The sequence below is a fragment of the Protopterus annectens genome, chromosome 8.part0 (assembly GCF_019279795.1).
Source record: "Protopterus annectens isolate FY-2018-M chromosome 8.part0, PAN1.0, whole genome shotgun sequence".
NCBI classification, from domain to species: Eukaryota; Metazoa; Chordata; order Ceratodontiformes; family Protopteridae; genus Protopterus; species Protopterus annectens.
Window position 1 is genome coordinate 1,380,808,453 of NC_056741.1, and position 23,563 is coordinate 1,380,832,015.

Here is a 23,563-nt window from a genome sequence, read left to right on the forward strand (position 1 = left end):
GGCAAATGTTGGAGGTGTAATGGGGTAGAAACAGCTAACTGGCAACATACGTTTTATGAGGATAATGAGTTGGCAGACTTAAATTCCCAACAAAATACTCTCAGAAATATTGGGTAAGCAAATGGGTGTAACTAAGACAATAATTTTTTGAGCTGGGATATAGGATCTGAATTTCCTAGACATAGTTAGGCCTTGTTTAGTTTAATTCTGGTGGCTGCCAAAAAAACAATTACTAGAAAATGGAAAGCTAATGTCTATACAATTTGTATTTGAAATACTGAATATTGTAACAGAAAGACAAGAAATGGAACTAGGATCTAAACAGTAGGAGCAAATACACAGAAAAAAAATTAAACTGCATGAACAATATGTCTAGAATAATGTTTTGGAGAAGGAGTGAGGTTTAAGGGAAGGTAGGATTTGATCAATTTATGAAATATTAAATTGATGACAGACATACAAAAGAATACATGTGATATATAATGTTTACAATTGAAAATATGTCAATATCGTTTTTCTTTTATATAAATTTATGTTTGGCTATACTTCACATGATAATTCAGTAAAGGTGTTAAACATTAAAAAACAAATGTACTTTTCTGAGTCAGAAGAATAAAACAGAGAGGGAAAGAATATGCAGTTTATTTGTTTTTGCCAGTTTTCAGCCATTATCTAATCTTATACTTACATAAATGTCTCTGTTGCTGTTTTCTCTTACTTGGACTGTTATGGATATTTGCGTAATAATCTTATTCTATATATTTTACTGTATTTTACAACAATCATGTAGTTTTTCTTGCTTAATTGTACTGTCAATCTTTTCTCCCCAAGCCTCAGATGAAAAGGGGCATTAGCTCAGTCGGACTATCCTGGTCAACAAATGCCAACTAAATAAATATTCATTTGTTTTAAACTTCAGCTGTAAATAGCAGGGGAGATAAAAGAAGAAAAGGAACAAACTGCCAAAAACAAGACGCAGAGAAGGAAAAAAGGTACTTAAGCTTAACACTATCACAACCCTCAAAAAAAGACCTTCTTGATAAGGTGGCAAATGAGATGCGAGTTATTGGGAGGAAAAGAGAGAGATTATGGGTAGGTTAGGAATCAAAACCCTGGGTCCACAGCTTCTAAAGCTACAAAGACCAGTTTCAATGACCCGAAGGTTGAGTTGGATGAAAAAAGATAATACTGGATCAGATTTTTTTTCCCTTCAAAACAGTCACATTTAAGTATACCATCCAAGATGGTTTTTTGAGAACATATTAAAATAAAATCCAGTGTCAAACATTAGGCATGTCCTTCGATATGTAAAGCTCAACAGCTTAACTGTTAAAAGTTTTCCCCCACCCTGCTTTTTCCAGGGAGTGTGCACCCAAATGGAAAAAAAAACTAATGAAAAAAAAACTAATGCTTACATCAGCAATTATGTGCCAAAATATTTTTTCTTACCAGGAGGTATGAAGTGATGGGAAAAGAAAATTATTTTGGTAGAGGTTCAAGAAATGCTCATGTTGGCTAAGATCCTTCATGATAAGAGAGAATATTAGAATCAATTCATTTGGGTGAGACATAAGACATTTACCATAATCTCTGTAATCTGCTGTTTACTTCTTTGCGTAGGGACCAGGAGACAGTACACCACTAACAATGGTCAAAAACAAATAAGAAAGGAAATGTATCCCACAAATTATGTGATGCAAGCAACTCAACTCAATCAAACATGAGTACCTGAAAATAAAAGACAGATATCCCTTTGTTCACTTACATACAATATGACAGTCATCATGGACGTAAAGAAGTTTTCAAAATTGCAAACTGTGCTCCTAGACATATTCTGTATGCAGAGGGTTACCCTCTTACTATATTACTCCCTTTTCAGTTGTAACTGCATGAATAGTGACAAATACGTGGATGGGAAAACACAAGCTATGACAACATAGTCATGCGTCAGTTAGTTTGCCTATAACTCTCGCTAATGTTGTAACAGTTATAACTATTCTACTCATATTGCTTTACATACCTCTGTATACTGAACAATTAAAATAATTAGAAAAGTATGAGGATCAAATACAAGAGATCAAAATGTAAAACTACAACTTGTAATAAAACCAACCACTGACCTTAGTTCTGATAACATTCTTATCAGAGTCGATGTCTGCTAAAGTATCATATTCATCTTCCTCTACTGAGCTCTGTGAGTCATGACGTGGACGACAGGTAACATTCTCCATAGGACGACCTTGGTTTTGAAAGAGAGAAGAGAAAGTTGAAATTTTAGTTTTTACATTACTAACACTTTGCTAACTGTTTGTACTTAAAAAAGCATACAATGTACATTTTCAATTTTCTTAATGAACTTTTACATACATACAATGTCCTCTACCTATTACATTTTGCACTGTGCAAGCAAATGGAATACTGCAAGAAATTCAAATCAAAGTCTAATAAATTAAAAAAAAAACAAGAAATTCCATTGCTTAACTATTGATAAAGGTTTATGTCTGTCTCCCTGTCTGTAGAGATTCATTACCTCAGATTTAAGTTTCAATCCTTGCTTGACACAGCCTGCCTTGAGGACAAGCATGGCATCTCTGACTTGTTCCATCAACCTTTCTACTTTATTCCCATAAAAAAATAAATATCACATAATTCCAGATAAACCTCATGCTTCAGTACCTCAAACTGGTCTACTAACCTAACAGCTTCTTATGACCTCAACCCCTCCTAAAAGTATGATGCTAATTAAAATCAGCTTACAAAACAGTCACATGTCCTTACACTATATAAAAGACAAACCACAGTGTGGTATGTGGAGATCAATACAACCTTCAAATTACAAAAGTCTGAAAAAAGTTTCTATTACAATGGGCAGTCTTATGCATCTGTAACTCAAACTAGAATACAAAACCCTTTCAAAACTTATATAATTGTTAGTTATCAATGCATTTTAAACAACTCCCCTTTACTTCTGTCCGTACCCTGTCCACATCCTTTGCTGCATCACATAGTTGTGAAGGCAAAGAAAGAAAAGATGTCCACCTAGTGTTCACTATAGGTTCCCAGGTTCATACTTGGCTATTGATCTGGATGACCATTTGTAACCTAGCTACAAAAAACACCCAAATTTGTAGTTATCCATCTTAATGTATTAATACCTATTCTGACTCCTTTCAAAGAGGGCTTGGAGGGCCAGTATAATTTATTCTTCAGCTTTGAGTCCTTTCAATGAAGGCTTGATAGGTTAGACCTGGGGTGTATTTACAACTGCCCATCCCATTCAGCAATGTTTCAATTAAAGATGGTCAAGGGAGTTATACTTTGCTTTACGTCCAAGGAAAGTCAATTCCATAAGAGAGAGTTTCTCTGTGTTGGATATTTATCTTGCCAACAGTTTCTATTTATCTTTTGGTGAATGTTTAGACCTCTTGAGGACAAATTTAGGGTATTATTTGTATTATCAAATAAAACCACTGCATCAGAACATGTTTGTGGTTGAATACAATAATAATAAACATACAAGATTTGGTTCCCTAAATCACAGGTCATTTGACTTTATCAGAGGATCGCTATAACAAAATGCATTCATTACGTGAATGCACAGTTACTGTTTAGATAAAAAAATGTTCAAACTGATTATTTTTTATAAAACAGGAAGGCTAACTTACTGCCTTGGGATGTTTATTTGGAGTTTACATATTCAGACAGATCCTGAACTGTTACCAGTAATGCACATCCCAAGAAAACTTCCCACAGATGATGAACTGCAAGGAATATATGGGTGCATGCAAGAAACCAAGCGACTTTAGTGACTGGGTTAACAGCAAGAGTTCTGTAATGAAACTGTAAAATTCATACACTCCCCAGACCACAAAATCTTTAAACAGCTATAAAAGAGTGCATTGCTCACTTCTTGCAACTCAGAAGTGGTGTCTACTATGCCAGAAGCATAGCATCTTCTGTGTTTGATGCACAGCAGTGAGTTTAACAAATCAAACAGCAGCAACAGCAACATCTCTCTTGTTGCCATTTTACTTGGATTTGGGGTTGTTGCATCAACTGCCGCCATCCCTTGCCTTGTTAAATACTCATGCTGGACTACCACATATATTCTCTCATACAATCTATCCATCTTGGCTGGATATGAACCATTGTAGGACTTCTCAAGTCAGAATTCTTAGGACTCTGTAATATGCTCTCTCTCTAGCTATAGAAATGTCCAGCTGGAATAATTCATTCCAGTCCTCCTTTTTACTTTTATACCTCATCTCTTGGCCCAACACCTATCCCAAATCTTTTTTTTTGTCTTTTGGCCCCATGCTTGCCAACCATCTTGCACCCTCATGCCACTAACTGCACCCATTTGCTCCCTTTAACAGGCAAGAGCCATTCAATAAAAAGAATAAGCCATCATCCAGACACCCATCATAGGACTTTTTTCTTCAACAGACTAATGCTACTCCTATAAGGTGTCGTACATGTTCACTAAAGTCTATTCTTGTTGTGCCTTGTGCACACATGGCACCACTTAGTCCTACCTTCCCTCATCAGCTCTTCCACTGACTTTGATATTGATCAGTCCCACATCACCTAAGTAAGTATTGAAAGCGCCATTCTTCTATGCCTTAAAGCTGGAAACCATCCCAAATCATCTTGAAGACACTCTGGTCTCAAAGTCATATACCCACATAAGTAACCCATTCTATTAATCCACTACTTTTTCCATAAAAAATGCCCAAGACACATTTTGTACCTTTAATCTGGTGGGCATGTCACCTTCTCCCTCCTCTTTCTGTCTGAGCTGTATACCATCATGCTGTCCCTTAAGCATTTTGTGGATCAACGCTTCTCCTTTTTCATCTGTCCTCTCTTCCTACCTCTTGTCCTGTATTCCCTTCTTTGTACCTTTCCAACCAGCTTGATGCTGTTATCCCTACATGACACCAAAAATGAACATTGCAGTCCAGCTGGGACCTGACCAAGGGAGTATAAAAGGGTAAGACATCATCTCTGTTTTTGAAATCTTATCTTAATGATACAACCCCACGCATCTTACTAGGACTGGCTAAAGCTGTCTTAGTTTGTGCACTGTGGTTTACTTCTATTGTTACTACCACACCACAGTCTTTTTCCCCCTAATTTTTAGTGTCATTTATTCCCACTTGGTAGTCCAAGATGGGATGCTTGACGCTTCCTGAAACCTGTCTTAGATGCCACTTCTCATATGATTCTGCAAATCAAAAGTTCTTCTAGGGGATTGGTAATAAATCTACAAGCTTGTTAGGATCCTCGTCAGTATGGGTTCTGCAGTTTCCCTTCCCGTAATTCTTGAGTTTTTCTATTTTCAGCTTCCTCTGGCACATGTATATCAGATATCCTCCCTCTGCTCTTTAAAAGCTGGCACTATTCCTATACCCTCTTTTCTGAAGATGGATGTTAAGAATTAAAGAATGTGTGCCTTTTCCCCATATTCAATGCACTCATTACTTTCATTATTTAGCATATGATGTTAGTGTCTTGGCATTCCTTCTTCCCTCCTATGCATCTAAAGAACACTTCTTTGTCTCTTTTTCAACATTTTGCTAGATCCTTTTCCCTTTACCCCTGCCTTTTTTACCACTTTTGCCTTGCTTTGTGTTAACTAATGGATAAATATCACTTTAAGTTGATGCCTCTCAAACTGATTGTTATGGTTAATTTACTTTTCTGTGTTTTGTCATCTGACTGCACTTAAACACAGACATAAATATAGATGTGTGCATATATAGGTACAATCACAAAAAAGCAAACAAACAAAACAAATATGAAAGACCTCTGCAACATACAAATTACCACATTTAATGGTATCAGAATCAAACTGCAGTTTGAATGCAAGCCTAAAGTTGTGGAGAGAGGGGCAGAGGATAATGATATCAGGCGGGTGCCTGCTGGAACTACTTTTGGCCTGACTGATTCACAGGAGGTAACTAGGCTAATGGCCCCAGGGCCCTTACAAGCCTAACCAAGAGTTTATCCCCAGTCAGCACCTGTCGCCCCTGATTAGTATATTGTAACCAGAATGACTAGCAGAAAAGGGAGAAGGATGTTCACTCATCCCAATGAAAAAGATACTGATACAAGAAATGAGTGACAGCAGAGACAGAGATCAAAAGTAGAGCACTGTATGTACTTTTTGCATTAACACTGGGACTGATGCAAAGAGAAAAAGACTAACTGACTAAGGAATAATTGCAAAGGAACTGTACTTAAATCAAGGACTGATAGAGGGTGGCCCTCCACCAACAAGCTTCTTCCCTTACGTGGAAGAAATAAGGGATGAATGATCAGTTTATTGCCAGGGTCTACGACTAATGAGGAAGTAAAAATATATGTAAGGAATAGTGAATCTTGTCTAATAACAAACAAAACGTACTAATGTATGACACCCTGAAAGTGGACTGAAGCATGTAAATTCAAAACCAACAAAAACATCTACATTTTTGATAAGCTAAGCCCTCCATGCATCCCTGCACATGAATATTTTCTCACAAACACCAAGTACTCTCAGAGTAAATTAAATATTTGACTTTGCTTCAAACATGAATACCTTCTGTTAAATTAAATGGTGAGTGACTTACGAGTATTAAGTTGGTGGACAGGGAGGGTGTTGGGACTTCACACTCCTTCTCCCACAAAGTTTATCAGTGACCCTTTTCTGGACCACTGCATTCCTGTAAACTAGATTCAGGTAAGTGTGGTAAAGTAAAGATTAGTACTGTAAAGAGATACAAGTATGTGTGCATGACAGTATGTAGCATGACAATAAACAGAATATCGCTGACTGGAATCCATAACTAAAAGACTATAACACTGAAGCCCACAAGGATGAAAAACACTGAATCTCCCTACCACTACACATTAAGGAAGGAGTGCAAACATGGATCCTGCAGAGTGGAAAGTCTACACATATTTATGGGTCTGTATATATCACATACATATAACCATCTATATAGTTATGTGGAACGTAACAAAGATGCTAAATGGCTAGTAGCAATAAAAGACAGAAGAAGTTGTTCAAATGTACAGAACATGAAATGGGATGAACACCTAGAAAAATTGAAGCAAAGTTAAGAAAAGCTCCTAATTTGAAAACCCCAGGCCCAGATGCAGTGCCTAAAGTACAGTTGTGTACACTTACCATAAATGTAGATGTTAGAGTGTATTCACTGTTGCAGTCATTACATTGGGGTTATCTGCCTGCAGGTAGCCCTCAGCTGGCCTGAATATTAAAGTCTTGGATCCCTGCGTCGGATGCTGTCTCTTCTTCCATGACATCAGGTTGTCAGGGGTATAAAACATGCAGCCGACGCCATTACATCAGTTTTTCTTGCCCCAGATGTCAGGTGCCCCCATAATGGGAAGCAATTATATGTTAGGTTACACTTCCAACAAAAAGCAAATGCACCAGAAAGCAGAAATGCACTAAACAAGAATAAAAGTACAGCCAAGAGAAGTCAGGGGGCTGGAGGGAGGGTAACCAGGACTGCAACAGTGAATACACTCTAACATCTACATTTATGGTAAGTGTACACAACTGTACTATGTTCTTCGTGTTTCACTGTTGCAGTCATTACATTTTGGTTGACTCCCAAAGCTAAGAAAGGGAGGAGGAAGTTAGAGAGCATTAGGGCCAGCTATTAAGCCCTGCAAGACTGCAGTGGCAAAGCCAGCTCTGGATTTAGAAAAAATATGCATGTGGTAATTCTTGGTGAAGGTATGTACAGAGCTCCAGGTAGCAGCTTCTAGGATGTCCCTGGTAGGAACACCTCTGAGAAAGGCTGTAGAGGTAGATGCAGCCCTGATGGAATGTGATCTTATCCCCTGTGGGGTAGGTTTCCCATGGTGCTTACAGCAGAAATGAATGCAATGGCCTATCCACTTAGAAATGGTTTGCTTTGAAATGGCCTTCCCCTTTGCTCCTGCAGCAAAGCCAACTAGCAGCTGTTCAGATTTTCTGAGAGGCTTAGTCCTATCCAAATAAAATCGAAGTTGTCTGTGCACGTCCAAAGAGTGCAGTATTCGTTCCCCTTTGTTTTGTGGATTTGGGAAAAAAGTAGGCAAATTAATGGACTGACTGAGGGCCACACTAGACACCAGCTTGGGCATGAAGGATTGGTTCTGAGGGACATCCTGTCTGCATGAAAGATGATGAAGGGCTCCACTGCCATGAGGGCCTGTAATTCATACACTCTTTTTGCTGAAGTTATGGCTAGAAGAAAGGCTATTTTCCAAGAAAGGAATTTCAACTCTGCAGTTGCAGCTGGCTCAAAAGGAGGTATAGTGAGCTTTTCCAATACAAAGTTGAGGTCACAGGCAGGAGTAGGGGGTCTTACATTTTTGGCCCATCTAAGGAATTGCTTTAGCAGGGGGTGAGAGAAGAGGGGTGGCTCAGTATTATAGTGTGCAAAATTGCAGAGGCATGAATTTTAATTGATGAGAAGGAAAGGCCCTTGTGGGGCATCTCTGTTAAGTACTGAAGAATATGTGGTAAGCTGGGCACCGTTGTGCCATCCCGAGTCTGGCTCCAGCAACAGTATCTTTTCCACTTTTCAGCATAGGATTTTCTAGTACTAGACCCCCCTTGACTCCAGAATGACATCTAGGCACCTGCTTACTGAGGGATGCTATTGGAGAGCTCAAGTAATTAGCCAGGCTGCAAAGTTCAGGGTTTGGAGCTGAGGGTGCAGGATCTGGCCCTCTTACTGGGACAGCAGGGACGGGGTCTGAGGTAGGTGCCATGGTTCCAGCAGTGACATACTGCACAGGAGGGGGTACCAGTGCTGGCGTGGCCAGTCTGGTGCAATCAGTATTGTCCTTGGTTTGTCCTGTTTAATCTTTAGCAGAACTTTCGAAAGGAGAGGCACAGGGGGAAGGGCATAAACTGAGAGGTTTTCCCACGTCAAGGACAGGGCATCCACTTTCCAAGCTTGGCTGTGGGGAGTCCATGTGCAGAATTTGTTCAAGTGGTAGTTCTTAGGGGAGGCAAACAGGTCTAGCTCTGGATTCCCCCATTTGTTTCCCAAAAGGTTAAATATCCTTGGTTCCAGTTTCCACTCGTGTGGGTCCATGACATTTCTGCTTAGGTCATCTGCCAGTGAATTTAGCTTGCCTGGCAGGAATTGAGCTTGCATGTGCACTTGGTAGCTTAAGGCTGTGTCCCACAGAGCCATGGCTAGTCTGCAGAGAGGGTATGAATGGGTTCCCCCGGCTTGTTTATGTACCACATAACCTTGGTGCTGTCTGTCTTTACCAATAATTGTCCTGGAAGAATGTGGTCATTGAAGGCTGTCAGGGAATTCTGTACAGCTAACATTTCTTTTTGACTGATATGCCGGTGCATCTGACTCGGGTTCCATTTGCCCTGAATGCACTGCCCTGCCAAGTGAGCCCTCCCATGCATAGTCTGATGCGTCTGTTAGGGTTTTGGCGGTGAATGAGAGCCCCTTGTTGTGGTGGCAGGCCTATACCCACCAAAGGAACTCTGTCTTTATACAAGGAATGATAGGAATCATTGATTCCAGGTCCTGAGAATGTTGACACCATAGGCTTTTTAGATACCACTGTAGTTTCCTCATATGCAGTCTTCCATATGGAATTAGTAGAATGCAAGAGGTCATGAACCCCAGGGCTTGCAGGATTTTCCATGCAGATAGCTGGGTCTTTGTGGCCAGTAGTTTGAAGTAGACTGTCAAATAAACTTGTTTCTCTGGCGTGAGGTAAGCCATCTGGGAAGTTTTGTTCAAGCTTGCTCCCAGGAATACCATTTGTTGGCAGGGTACTAGATGAGATTTTTTTCATTTATGGTGTACCCCAACGATGTTAGATGTTGCTTTACAAATGCCAGATGTTTTACTAGTATGTCCTTGTCTTTCTGCCTGAATTGGACAATCTCCAGGTATGGGTATATTTGAATATTTAATTGCCTGCAAAATGTAATTACTGCAGCTAGACACTTTGTGAATACCCTGGGAAAAGTAGATAAGCCAAAGGGAAGTGCAGAGAACTGATAGTGCATGGAGTCTGCTCTGAAGCGTAGGTATTTCCTGCAAGATTCCCTTACTGGAATGTGCAGGTAAGCTTCCCTTAAGTCTAAGGTTGCCAACCAAGCATCATTGCCTGGCATAGGAAGCAGCTGCTGAAGTGCATTTTGAATTTTGGGATTACCAAAAAGGTGTTTAGAGTAGAGAGGTCCAGGATAGGATGTCAGGAGCTCTTTTCTGGGTACCAAGAAAAGTCTTGAGTAAAAATATTGTCCCCTTTCTTCTGCTGGGACAGGCTGAATAGCCCTGATACTTAGAAGAGAGAGAACCTGCTGCTGGGCCCCTGCCCACTGGTTTGGGGGTAGGTCTGGCCAACTGTTTGGGGTTGGTAAGGTGTGGAAGTGGAATTTGTATTCTTGGAAAACAATATTTAAAACCCATTTGTCCTGGGTAATGAGTTTCCAGTTTTTTGCATGCAGTGCAATCTTTCCTCCTAAGGGAGCAGGTAGTTGAGCAGGGCTTGGAAGGTTTAAGGTTAAGTCATTGTGACATTTTTCCATAGGGGGTGTCTTAATACTTCCAGCTTTGTTAGTGGGAGCCCTTCACTGTTTAGGCCTGTGAGTACCTTGAGACTGTAGTCTAGGTGGTCTGCTGCTCCTGGGTTCGACTGAGAAGGCCTGGAAGAGACAAGAAAGGACCAATTCTTAGAAGGCCAATGCCTACTAAATCTGGGAGGCTGTACTTGCAGGAAATCTTTTACAGTTTGCATAGATAGCCAAGTAAAGTCAGGGGGCTTGAGGGAGGGTAACCAGGACTGCAACAGTGAATACACTCTAACATCTACACTTATGGTAAGTGTACACAACTGTACCATGTTCTTCGTGTTTCACTGTTGCAGTCATTACATTTGGGTTGATTCCCAAAGCTTTTTCCTCCATCTTTTTATGAACAACTTCTGCTTTGTTGCCAAACAGGCGGTCTTGGTTTAAGGGAGCATCCAGTTATTTAGCTTTAACATTATCTGGTAAATTTTGCTCCTTAAGCCAAGCATGCCTTCTAAGAACAGACCCAGTGACAGTAGCCCTGCAAGATGCTTCTAAAGAGTCAAAACCACACTGCAAAGTATGTTTACCAACTTAGAAATAAAAGTAGAAATAATAGTGATAGATATTGTAGTAAGAATAGAGAACTTAAAGATATTATATATTTTGTTTCAACTTTTTCTTTATTGTCTGAACATGTTAAGCGACAAGTAATTTTTAGTTGGAATTTACTTAAGAAAGAAGTGGATTTTTTAAAAAATAATATTATTAGTTTTTCATATAAGAGAGGGAGAAATATTCAGGATTTTATAGTTCATAGTCGTTTTAAGTTACCTAACATGCAGATGTATAAACAAGTGAAATATCAGGGCACAAGAAAATGTGGGAAGTGTACTATTTGTAGGTACATAGTTCCACAGTTTAAAACTATTAATGGAATTTTGTTTGAAACAAAGGGAACTTTTAATTGCAAGTCACTACAGGTTATTTATGGTATAGAATGTCCTTGTGGCAAGTTTTACATTGGAGAAACAAAGAGAACTTTGTCTTGTAGGATAAAAGAACATGTCAGAGACATAAAAAATCAGAAAGAAAGCAGTCCTTTAGCTATACATTTTTACAAATATCATAATGGTAAACCTGATAATTTAAAAGTTACAATATTAGATAATGTTTATAATGAATCATATTCTAGTGAAGAACATATTAAACAAATGTTAAGGAGAAAGGAATTATGCCTTATATTAAAATTCAACACATTAAGTCCAAATGGTCTTAACCATGATTGTTCATGGAAGAGTTTGTTATGAATTTAATAAGTTTATTTTTTAAAAAATGTATAGTATGTTTTTTTAAATATATATGCGTTTTTTAAATATATATGTATTTTGTCTTTTGTTTTTTCAATGTAAGTGATGAATTAATTGTTTAATTGATAGAAGGGGAGTGTCTTGTTAAATGTATTTAAGGCTAGGTGTTAGATAGTGTTGAAGTTTTACTCTGTAAAGGCAAGTTTTGCCTAGAGAATTCATTTGTATTTTGTTCGATATCTGAAGTGGATTAAATATTTATCCAGACGTGCATTGGAGTCATTCATCTGTGGTATTATTATGTTTACCAACTTGTTCATCAGAATGCATTAAATCCTGTAATTCTTTATATTCAGTACAGTCAGGAATCAACATCATTTTCTGTTTAAGTAGTCCCATAATATGTTTCTGATATTTTAACATATGAAACTGGCAGTTTAAGGCCCTACTGGCCAAAGTAGCAGAAGTGTATACCTTCTTACCCATCTGTCCAAGGCCCTGGAATCCCTATCAAAGGGGGTAGGGTTTTGGCTGTAGTAGCCTTAATGCCTTTAGGTCCCTGGGAAATGGTCTCAGGGTCCGCAGTAGGATTCTTGAAGAGGAACTTGTGAGAGTCAGGTACTCTGTAATACCTATCAAGTTTCCTGGGAGCTGGAGGTAAAGTGTCTGGGGCCAGACTAGATTCCAAAAAAGCATCATCTACAATGTCCAGGACTGGAGGGATAGCTAAAGACCTGTGTTGGGGGAGGAGTAAAAATTCCCTAAGCCTCTTTTTGGAGTCAGAGTAATCCTGGCTTTCCTAGATGTGTGCAAGGTTTCACAAAAAGAAAAATCTTCGGGGGGGGGGGAGGCAGAGGGAATGGAAACCTCCATCAGAATCCTCACAGGTAGATAAGGGCAAATCCTGGTAATCAGAAGAAACAGAAATTTCAGAATCCTGATCAAAAGAATCAGAAGGAAAATCAGTTCTAGGTTTCTTAGAGAGTGAAGGCTGGCTTCCCCTAATTTAGGTAATAAGGTCTTCAGCCATTCTAATCATTTGTTTCTTAGGCATATGGGCATGACCATGTGGTTTGGACGTTGGTTTTCTAGGAGTTGGAGGCCTTGAAGAAGAAGATGGAATCGGTTTGAAATGCATGTCAGTACGCCTGAATAGACCCTCAGAAGCCGTTGCCTGCACAGCGGCTCCGGACCCATCCAAGGTAGAGACATCCGCAGGTTCCATAGTTGAAGAAGCATCTCGCGGCATACCGGACGGGTTTCAGTAAAGGCCTGCGAATCTGAAGTATCAGGGGCTGCGAAAGCGCCTCACTGAGTACCGGCAAACTGGAGACTAGCTTAATGGAAGCATCGTCGGCAGCTTTGGACCTATGCGGCCTGTCTCTGTCTTTATCTTTACGTTTCTGCAGAATGTCGGTAGTCGGATGGCTTACTGAAGCCATTTCTGGAAAGTTAAACTGAGTACCGAAATAATTTGCTGCAAAAATAAACAGACGACGAATAGTCCGAGGGTTGAATAAGGCACAAAACCGATAGCGAGGGATGTCGTGGTCTGGGCCTAAGCAAGGAATGCAGTACAAAAGAAAATCTTTGAGGTATTTGCTTTCCACATACAATTAAATTTACTGACATCGGTTTAGAGCAAGAAAAAGGATCCCCAATGGGGTACTTAGCTTTTTTAAAGACTTCGGTTCTGAAACTCAAAAACGAAAATTTCAGGAGTCGGCTGACCAGCACTTGCAAAGTGCTTCTGCTTCGGGCACCGCGTGGCAAGAAAGACTGATGTAATGGCGTCGGCTGCATGTTTTATACCCCTGACGACCTGATGTCATAGAATAAGAGAAAGCATCCAACGCAGGGATCCAAGACTTTGATATTCAGGCCAGCTGAGGGCTACCTGCAGGCAGATAACCCAAATGTAATGACTGAAACAGTGAAACACGAAGGACATCTTCTGGCTAAAATTAACATCCTTGCATGAAGATTTGGCTATGAGTAAGAGCTATTTATATGCACACCCCGAAGAGATACCAGCCTGATTAACAACAGGAAAAGCAATACTCCTACTTAACAGCAATCCTACAAGGTATCCTAAAAACTATAGCCTTCTGAAAAGATATCAACTATAGACTGGAATTGATGCCAACAGAGTTTATAGTCACTTAGAAGATAACTCAGTCATGGCAATAGAACAAAAGGGTAATAAAAGTAAGTCATATGGAACAAAGGATAATTTGTTGTTGAATAAAGTTATACTGAAGAACTCAAAAAGGGGAAGAATCTAAGTATGGCAAGGACAGACTACAAAAAAGCACATGACAGTATCCCACATTCTTGGATAAGACAGTGCTTAAAAGTGTACAAGATACACCCTACACTGATCAATTTCATTACACCAACCATGAAACCGTGGCAAACCACTCTGCAGTTAAGGCATGATAAAGGACAAATTATTACTCCAGGGATACAAATTCAAAGGGGGATATTCCAGGGTGACCTTTCTGTCACTACTGCTCTTTTGTCTTGTCTTTAACCCCTTAAGCTGTATACTTAACAGATTATGTCATGGCTACAACCTGGCTCTCAGAAAGCAAGTGTAAAGACATCTTTTTGTAAAAGATTAAAACTGTATAGTTCATCAGATGAGGAACTGAAAGCACAACTGCAAGTGATCAAAACTTTTTCAGATGATATAAGACTGTCATTTGATCTTGATAAATGTGCAAAAGCAATCATTAAAGCAGGAAAGGTGCAGAACCAAGACAACATCAGTTTCGGACAGGAATGTGACATAAAAGAACTAGAGCAAGAGGGAGTGTATAAACATTTGGAAATTCATGAAGGATCAAAAATAAAATATAAGCAAATATGAATTAAACTAAGGAATATCTTAGAAGACATAAATGAATACAAAAAACAGCGTTGACATCTAGGAACAAAGTCCAAGCTAAAAGTCAATTTGCTCCTCCTATCCTAACTTACAGTTTAGGAGTGATTGACTGGCCCCAAAAGGTGTTGGATAGGTTCGACAGGAAAACTAGAAGGATGCTTCATGCTCATCAAATGATTTATAAAAATCAGTGCATACCAAGACTACATATTCCCCGTTCTGAAGGAGGTATGGGCCTCCTCGAAATTGATTACATGTATAGATCTGCAATCATGGGACTCCATACACATATGCTGACTTCACAGAACTCAAATGTAGTGAATGCTTTGAAACATGAGGAGAATAAGTCTAAGGTGATGTCCCTGCTTAGTTTAGCATAAGCATATCAGTGTTAAGTGGGAATGGAAATCAAACCAGAAGCAGATAAAAATCAGGAAGCAAATGAATGTGCCAAAAAAACAAAACAAAGAATATAAGGTGAAGGATCAGATGAGAAGTCAGGAAATGTGGAAAATGCATAATTATAGGTGCAAATACAGAAACCTCTTGGCACAACCTCATGTTCATCAGGATCGAACGCAGGAATGGGAGAGGTGAATTTAAACGAAAAAAAAAAAAAGTTAATATTGGCGGCCCAAGATAGTAGACTACATACACATTGGTTTACAAAGTCCACTGAACATGTGGGAGAAACAGACAAATGCAGGTTTTGTAAAACCGAATTGGAATCAGTCACACAACATGCTGCTGGCTGTGCTACACTAATGGCATAAAAACAGTATAGTGAAAGGCATAATAATATGGCAAGACTGTTGCATGGGGATTGTGCAACATTATAACACTGAAGTAGGCAAAAAACACTGGAAACATGAGCCACAAAGCATTACAAAAAATGAAGAGGTTTATATCACACAGGATTTACCATTACCAACAGCTCAAAAAAATAGATGGGAGTAAACCAGATATAGTAGTCCATCAAAAGAAGACAAAAGTAGCATTGAACATCGAAATTGCTACATTCAGTGATTACACTGTCTTACAGAGAGAGAGATACAACATCATAAAATACCAGGATTTGTAGATCGAAACAGCAGCAATGTGGAAGGATGACATCCAGACAGTTCCAATAGTAGTAGGAGCAACGGGTCTTATAAAAAAAATAATTTACAGTCATACTTAGCAATGTTACTGATGCACATAAATCCGTACAAGTTGCACGAGGAGTCAAATACTAGGCACATTGTGGGTGCTGCGAAGAGCACTTCTGGCTAACATCAAAGATTGAAACAATGCTAATTTCATGAACTTTAGGTTCATAGGTTGGTAATAGGCTATCGGCCCTAGGGCCTACACAAGCCTAGCCATAACAATTCCCTGGCTATTTCTTCCCACAGTATTTACTTCCCTGGACCCCTGTCTAGCACGGTGACTGACGTGATCCCCGGGGTGAATTTCCTATCTCCCATGCAATCATCAAAGTTCCTTTTGAAGAGGGCCAAAGAGGTGCTCTGCTTGAAATGTATGGGCAGTCTATTCCAGAGTCTGGGGAATCTCTGGGTCAGGAACCTATCCCTCCAGCATGTTTTGTTCATTGTGATGACAAGGTTTAGATCCCTGGGGCATCTCTCTATGAGAGATTGGGATTTCTTTAAGTGTAGCATGTCCAACAGCTCTGGGTTTGACATGGCCTTGTATGTTAAGCAGAGATCGCCTCTGAGTAGACAATATACGACAGAATATAGGTGGAGTTGTATTAGATGGTCAGCATAGGGCATCTGCTTTAGGCCTGTGATTCTTTTAGTGAGGTGTTTCTGTGGCCCTTCCAGTTGTTGCAGATGTCTTGAGAGGTACATACCAAACAGGGCGTTGTATTCTATAATGGGTCTAATGAAGGATGAGTACAGTGGGACAATGACCTCCTTTTTTCTGGTTGAAAAGCCCTTAGTGATGAGGTGTGCCACATAGAAGTATTTCCTGACTGTTGTGGCAATGTGGGTACTTTGACTTAGAAATGGGGTTCATTCCCGTCATAGTATTAGAAACCTAAAAGACTTGGGAGAAATTAAAGGGGAGAAACTAAGAAATATATATATATATATATATATATATATATATTTATAGAGAGAGAGAGAGATAGACACGTGGGTGTCGGGGTGTAATCAAATATCCAGCACTGTAGATTTTGGAACACAAAGTACATTTTAATAAGTCTTACAAACCTGTAACTGTAGATGTTAGAATTTTACACTGCCTCAGTGGCATATGGGTTCTGTATCTGCACAAATCTACAACGGCAGCTTTCCAGAGCTCAAAATTTCCTCCTCTTGAGTACCTATGAAAGGGGATCAGCTAGGCCACTCATCAGGGAAAGCCTAAGCCCTGTCATGGGAAGTCAGTTCTGTCTTTAGGGTTAGCTGTAGGAATCGCACAATTGAATCTCCTCAACAGCATGCATTGGTGGATTACAAATTCCAGACTCAGATAACATTTTATTATTAAGTATTTTTGACTGCCTTCCGATTTATTTAAAAAATAAGCGAATATATATATGGCTGCTAACTTTTTATTTTACTATACTTGCTACTTATTACTGCTGTCGATTCTTCTGGAATTTTAACTTACTACTGTGTTGTTTGTATGCTTAAGCAGTTATGGGCTTTTCAACGGTGTTTTATGACTTGTACTAGAAAAATGAAGTCCTGTTGTGTCAGCTGAACACTAGGGACTGCCTCGAGCAGAGAGAGAAACAATTTAATCATGCCTGTTTGTCTGCTTCATTTTGAAGTTCTGACAAGAAAATATTTCATTTTTAAATTTTTCTTCATTTATATCTGCTATAGCCGCCCACCTTTACTGTTAAATCACAACTTTACTGCAAATTATTTTATTTGCATTTTCTGTGGAGATTTTTTTCATTTATGACAAAAGAAATCTCTATGTAAAGGCATATGTTTTAAAAGGTTTCCATTTGATTAAAGGACATAAGATTTGATTTTTGACACTACCTGGACATGTGCCAATGATGAACATCTTCTATACACAGGGCAAAAATGTGAAGCACCATCAAGGATGTTTTGCAAAATCAAGAATTAAGACAACTATTCATGGATCACTGGCAGTGCACATACACTAAGCACATTCTGCCACTTTATTTCTAAAATTAAGAATTTGTTGGAATTATTATAATCTCTAACACTTGCATAATTTTTTGTACACCATTTAGATATACCATACAGGCATGGGAAAAAAGCTCTATTAATCTCTCTAGGTTTCATATTTTCTTTGTCCATAACTGGCATCTATCTAACATTATCTTAAACCTAGAAAGATCCTCAATGGAAAGTCAGTTATGGTACTTTTGCAATTTTTTCTTCTTCTAACATCATAAAATTAGAGACAAGTCCTTTGTTGGTTCTTTTAAATGTTGAACAGTATTTAAAGTTGCATTTAAGGTCTTCTACTAGCAGATATCTGTCTGCCACCTCTCTAAAAAAGTAAATTCAGTGTGAAATGTAAGTTAGTTGTCATTGGTTTAATAAAGAAATTTTGTACTACATGGTGGTTTCTTTCCATCATTATTTTCTGACAGTTATGTTTTATCATCTCAGGTTAAGCTTCATTTTCAGTTTTTCTCACTACAAGTGCATGGGATGGTGTTCTTCTGATGTAAGCTTTCCAAATATTTGACCTTATTTTTAAATATACTGGTACTCTGTTGCCACAGTACTGTAGTTTATCTATTTTCTGCAATAACACTGCATTCTGATTTTTAATGGTTTTATTAAACTTGATTTCCAGGGTTCTGACACACTGACAGGCTTTAGTGTTTTTCACAATTAAATAAACACAAATACTAAGAAATGTGTCTGTGTGTTATGGGTTTCGTTTAGGTGAAGGGTGCGGTACTGGTTGGTTAGCAGTATCTAGTTTAGGTTCTTATTATTTGATTAGTTTCCATACTTCCACTGTAGTGGATAGGACAGAGATCAATGGCTTTTTACATTACATTAATTTGTATTATTGCTTTACAGTTGGCTCTGGTGTTTTTGGTAGCTACATTGTAGTCCTATATTTTGGTGGTGTTTTAAGTTAGACTGATGTAGTTTATTGCATTTTCCCAATACAGACACTGGGAAAACAGGCCTGGCCTGTTCACTTTTGTTAAGATGACATTTTTGGATGAAGATACATTTTTAATGCTTACACTCTGTTCTAGAATAGTAATGTTATTCCAACACCTTTTGGGGGGACCAAAGTGGGGATATAATACATGGACAACAACTGAAATGTAAGACAGGGCTAGACTATAGCACATTAAGTCATTAGAAGGAAAAGAACAAACAAAATGTGAGCTACTTGTGGATGAATAGCTGTAGACTATAGAAACTGCTTAATTTTAGTTAAATAAAAGACAGGAATTTGGACGGATTTAATTATTAGGAATCTCTTCATAATGAAGGTAAAAACTAAAAATATCAAATGTTAATATACTGAATAAGGCCATGCCAGAAAAGGGAAGAAATAGAAAAACAGCAAAGTGAATGGTATGCCTTTTCCTATAAGATTACACTTATATCACATACACAGGGCATTTTACTAATGTTGAAGAAAGCAAGTTCCATTTGTCTTTTCTTATTTTTGAGTTACAGCAGAAACAAAATGAGTATCGGTTTAATAACCATTTGTATTTGAATATGTATATGTAGGTAAAGAAAAAAACATTCATTTAGAGAGGAAGGAGGTGATGATGTAAGCTTATCCCATTTGCAAGTGTAGAAGGGTAAGTATGTGTGTGAAGATAGGTGAAGGCTGCCAGCCTAGCCAGCTAGAATTTTGGAGATAATTTTGTCATCTGTAAATATTAATGCAAACCACAGGCTTGTTGCCTTAAATGGTAAAAATAGTGTTACATGTGGAACTGGAAAAAAATGCAACAGTGCACTCTACTGACCAAGTAAAGCATGTTGTGACCCTTTGATGTTAGGACTCGGAGCCAGTGAGTCTAGAGTGGGGCATCATGCCTATTGTTTTAAGGCCAGAGTTAATGGCCAGAATTTGCATGCATAAATGTCCTTTATTGCTGTGGTTTCTGCCCAGAAGTGAAGAATGTAAATGTAGTTTCTGTTAGCCTGAAGAATGATGTAATGTGAACCAGGAATGTGATTTAAAAAACAGACAGAATCAGAGAGCAGTAAGCATTTTTGTGTTGACCATCCAACTCTCCAGCACTGTCTTGCTCTATATGTAAGTTTATCTTAGACTTGTGTTTTCTCTTAGAAATAGCTAGAAACTAGTAAGATTAGATTGTGTTTTTCTGTGATGTCAGAACTGTACTACTGAATTATTATAAGTATTTCTCTGTGATCTCTGAACTCTTGACTAGCATTGTGTAGTAAAAAGTATTGTCTTGTGTTTTGACTATTTGTTAAATATTTTAAACCCTTTCAACTGTGGCTGTTTTTGTATAGATAATTTAAGCTTTTTAGAGTACGTGCATGCCTTTGATAAATTATACAAAGCCACTTCAATAGCTTTAGCCCTGGGCTATACTACCAATTGGATAATAATGCTGCACAGTAATAATTGGACACCCTTTTAAGGGCCTTTGAGTAGCTGATAAATATTAGTGGGTGGTAGCAGCTGGTACTACTGTATAGTCTGGGAAAAAGGGACACAGCTGGAGAACCTGTGCCAGCCTTTCCCAGGAGTAAAAAAAAGTTATCCACACCTCAATGGAACTCCAGAAGACAGGAAACAGTTGATGGGCTTAATACAGTTTTAATGCAGTAAGAAAGCACACACATAAACAATCCTCCTTGAAAATACGTTTTCGGCCTCAGCTTCATCAGATACAATTGAAAAAACTAAATTAACTGCATTAAATACTTCAATTAAATACAAAATCACCAATAAAAAAGTACAGCCCTAAAATTAGCATTTCATATGCTTTACCCACAATCCTTTTCACCTCCACTAACATAAATAACTTAATTTAAAACAACAATTCTACACTATAAAAATTATTTTTAATACAATTCATAATGTAAACTGAATCCTATTACTGCTTGCATCAATAACTGTTAAAACAACATCTCTCCTTAAGGGTAATAAATCATAAAAATGTTTGATATACAAGTTTATAAAATTCATAAAATATTATCCAAGAGTATTCTACCGCTCTAATATTCAAAATCACTACACCTCCAAAACCATTACAAAATCTCATTATCCAGGACACTCAACAAAATAAAGCATCACATTTGGATAAACTTTTGTAAGTGTTATAATCTTGCCGCTCTCAGCTTTAAAACTGGGGCCATGGACATACCATCATTTAGTCCAGGTAATCTATTGGCTTCTAAGAAAATCTGACAGTAAAGTTCCCTGTATTCAATTCTGGTCTCCCACATGCCACCCCTCATATCCCTAGGATCTCCTCAAGTACAAAAAAACTAAACTTTCCTTTTCCACATTCTATACTGTGCCTATATATTGCATTGTTAATGTTTCTGTCACTTATGGCATTCAAATGTTCATATACTCTCCTTTTCATCTTTCTCTCGGTTTTCCCTACACAGAATGCCTTGCACTCACATAAGGCAAGATATACAACCCCGCTGGTCTCACAATTACTGTAGCTCCTTCCCATTACAGTTCTATTGTGCACATCTCCCACATTTGAATGTCCCTTTCTTGTTTTTAGTTCCACCCCCCTTACAGTCATATCTTTCCAAAACATTTTTAATACTTGTTCCCTTCCTACAGACACATGTGAAAGGGGTTTTAAAATCTAATTTAAGGTCACTAATTCTACTGAACCTAGTCCAGTCCCTTTTAATGGTTCTATATACAGCATTGGCATCCCCACTAAAATCAGTGATGAAAGTTGAACCAATATTCCCCCCATTCTTATTTTCTTTCACACTTGAATGGTCACCAACAGGGCTACTTTCAGGAATTCCCAAGATTGGGGCATATTTGCCTGTCCTCTCACTAGCCACCTCCTGTTTCACTTGGGTAATTAAAATTTCTGGGTATCCACGTTCACAAAACATCCCATGTAACACCTCACATTCCTTTCTAAATTCTTCATAATTCGAAGTCATTCTACTAATTCTTACAAATTGCCCTTTTATAATACCTTTCTTCTGATGGAAAGGATGGGCGCTAGCATAATGTAGAATAGAATTGGAATATGTCTTCTTCCTGTATACCCTTGAATTAAATGTATTGCCTTCCTAAATAGTGACATCTAAGTATGCAATTTCTTTATGGCCAATATTATATGTAAACCTTAAAAATTCAGTAGATTCAGAAATGTACTAATAAAATTCCATGAATGTTTGAAATGTTCCTTTTCAAAAAATACAAACAACATCTAAAAACCATTTGTAAAATACCCAACAATCCTTGTATATACTATTCAAAATAAACTTTGCCCACAGCATTAGTATCAGGTTGCCATACATAGGGGCACATCTTGCCCCCATTGCCACTCTACTGGTATGCTGAAATAATTCTCCTTGAAAGAAAATATAATTATTCTTCAAAACCAATTCCATCAATTGCATACAAATATAAGTCTCATCAGGGTTTAAATTTGTGTCTTCTCTTAGGTATTCCTCAAACCATTCAATGCCAATTGCATGATTTACTGAATCAAATAAATCCACAATGTCTATAGTGATAAAAATTAAATCCTCACTAAAAATTCCTTCCTTAATACTCCTTATAAAATCCCACGAGTCCTTTAACAACATTTCCATTTGTCATTACCAAATGCTTAAGCTTTACATCCAAGTACCTTGCCAAAGGGGATGTAACAGATCCCTATGTGGCCGCAATCGGCCTTAGGGGCTGGTCATGAACATTTTTATGGGTTTTCAGTATTCCAAATGTAAAAGGAACTTGTGGGCATGGGTTGTGCAAAAATTCAAATAGCTTCCTATCTATAAAACCTTCCAATAAGTCATACAAAGCCACATATATCTTTTTGTAGGCTATGTTAATTATATTAATAGAGACTTGGGAATATTTGTTCTTATTGTATAAGTGTTCCAACATTTTTGCCTCATACATCACATTATTCATTAAAACAATCCCTCCCCCCTTGTCAGGCTTCATAACTCTTAGTTGCCAGTTATTCTTCAACTCAACCAAAGTTTCCTTTTCCAACTGAGTCACATTAGAGGGAAACCTATATTCTTACTCATTGTTGCCCTGAGTTCGGGTTCAATGGAATTTTCTAGGTTTTTCAACTGGGAATGTAGGGGTGGGTTGTAAACACTTCTTTTTTGTAAACTCATGTCAGTATCCCTCATTCCCAATCTCTCAAAGACCAACTTGAAAGTTAATTTTTCTCAAGAACAGCGTAACATCAATAATTGTCTTACTCAAGTCACATTTTCTGGTCGGAACAAAATTCACCCGCTTAGAAAGGTGTTGGAAGTGTCGTGTTTCCACTTCCACTTCACTGCAGTTGAAAATATTAAATACTTGGTAGGAATTTTTAAAACCCTCCTTCACAATACCAGAATTCAACCTATTTTCACTCAAAATCTCCCCGGTCTCTCCCCCTCCTCTCGTTCCATTGCTGGTATATAGGTTGTAAGTTCCGTATCCTTTCTGACCTCCAAAGGGGGGATATGCTAAAGGGTCATTCAGTGGTGCGGGTAATCATAGGTACTAACAACATTTTCCCCTGTATTCATGTCATGAATATTTTCCTGTTCCTCCACTTCTCCCCCCCAAGGGGCTTAAGTTCTCCCAAGAAAAATGGCTGTTGACAAACCTAGGTCTAGGATA

At 38.3% G+C, this 23,563-nt stretch overlaps 1 protein-coding gene across 1 annotated transcript in view; it reads right to left on the minus strand.

Moving 5' to 3' along the window:
• The window catches only part of SIDT2 (SID1 transmembrane family member 2), a 1,446,738-nt gene that overhangs the window by 541,399 nt on the left and 881,776 nt on the right, over positions 1-23,563 (minus strand). Inside the window, exon 19 of the mRNA XM_044080965.1 lies at positions 2,121-2,239. Within this exon, the coding sequence (XP_043936900.1) occupies positions 2,121-2,239 (119 nt within the window). The remainder of the gene's footprint in view (positions 1-2,120; positions 2,240-23,563) is intronic.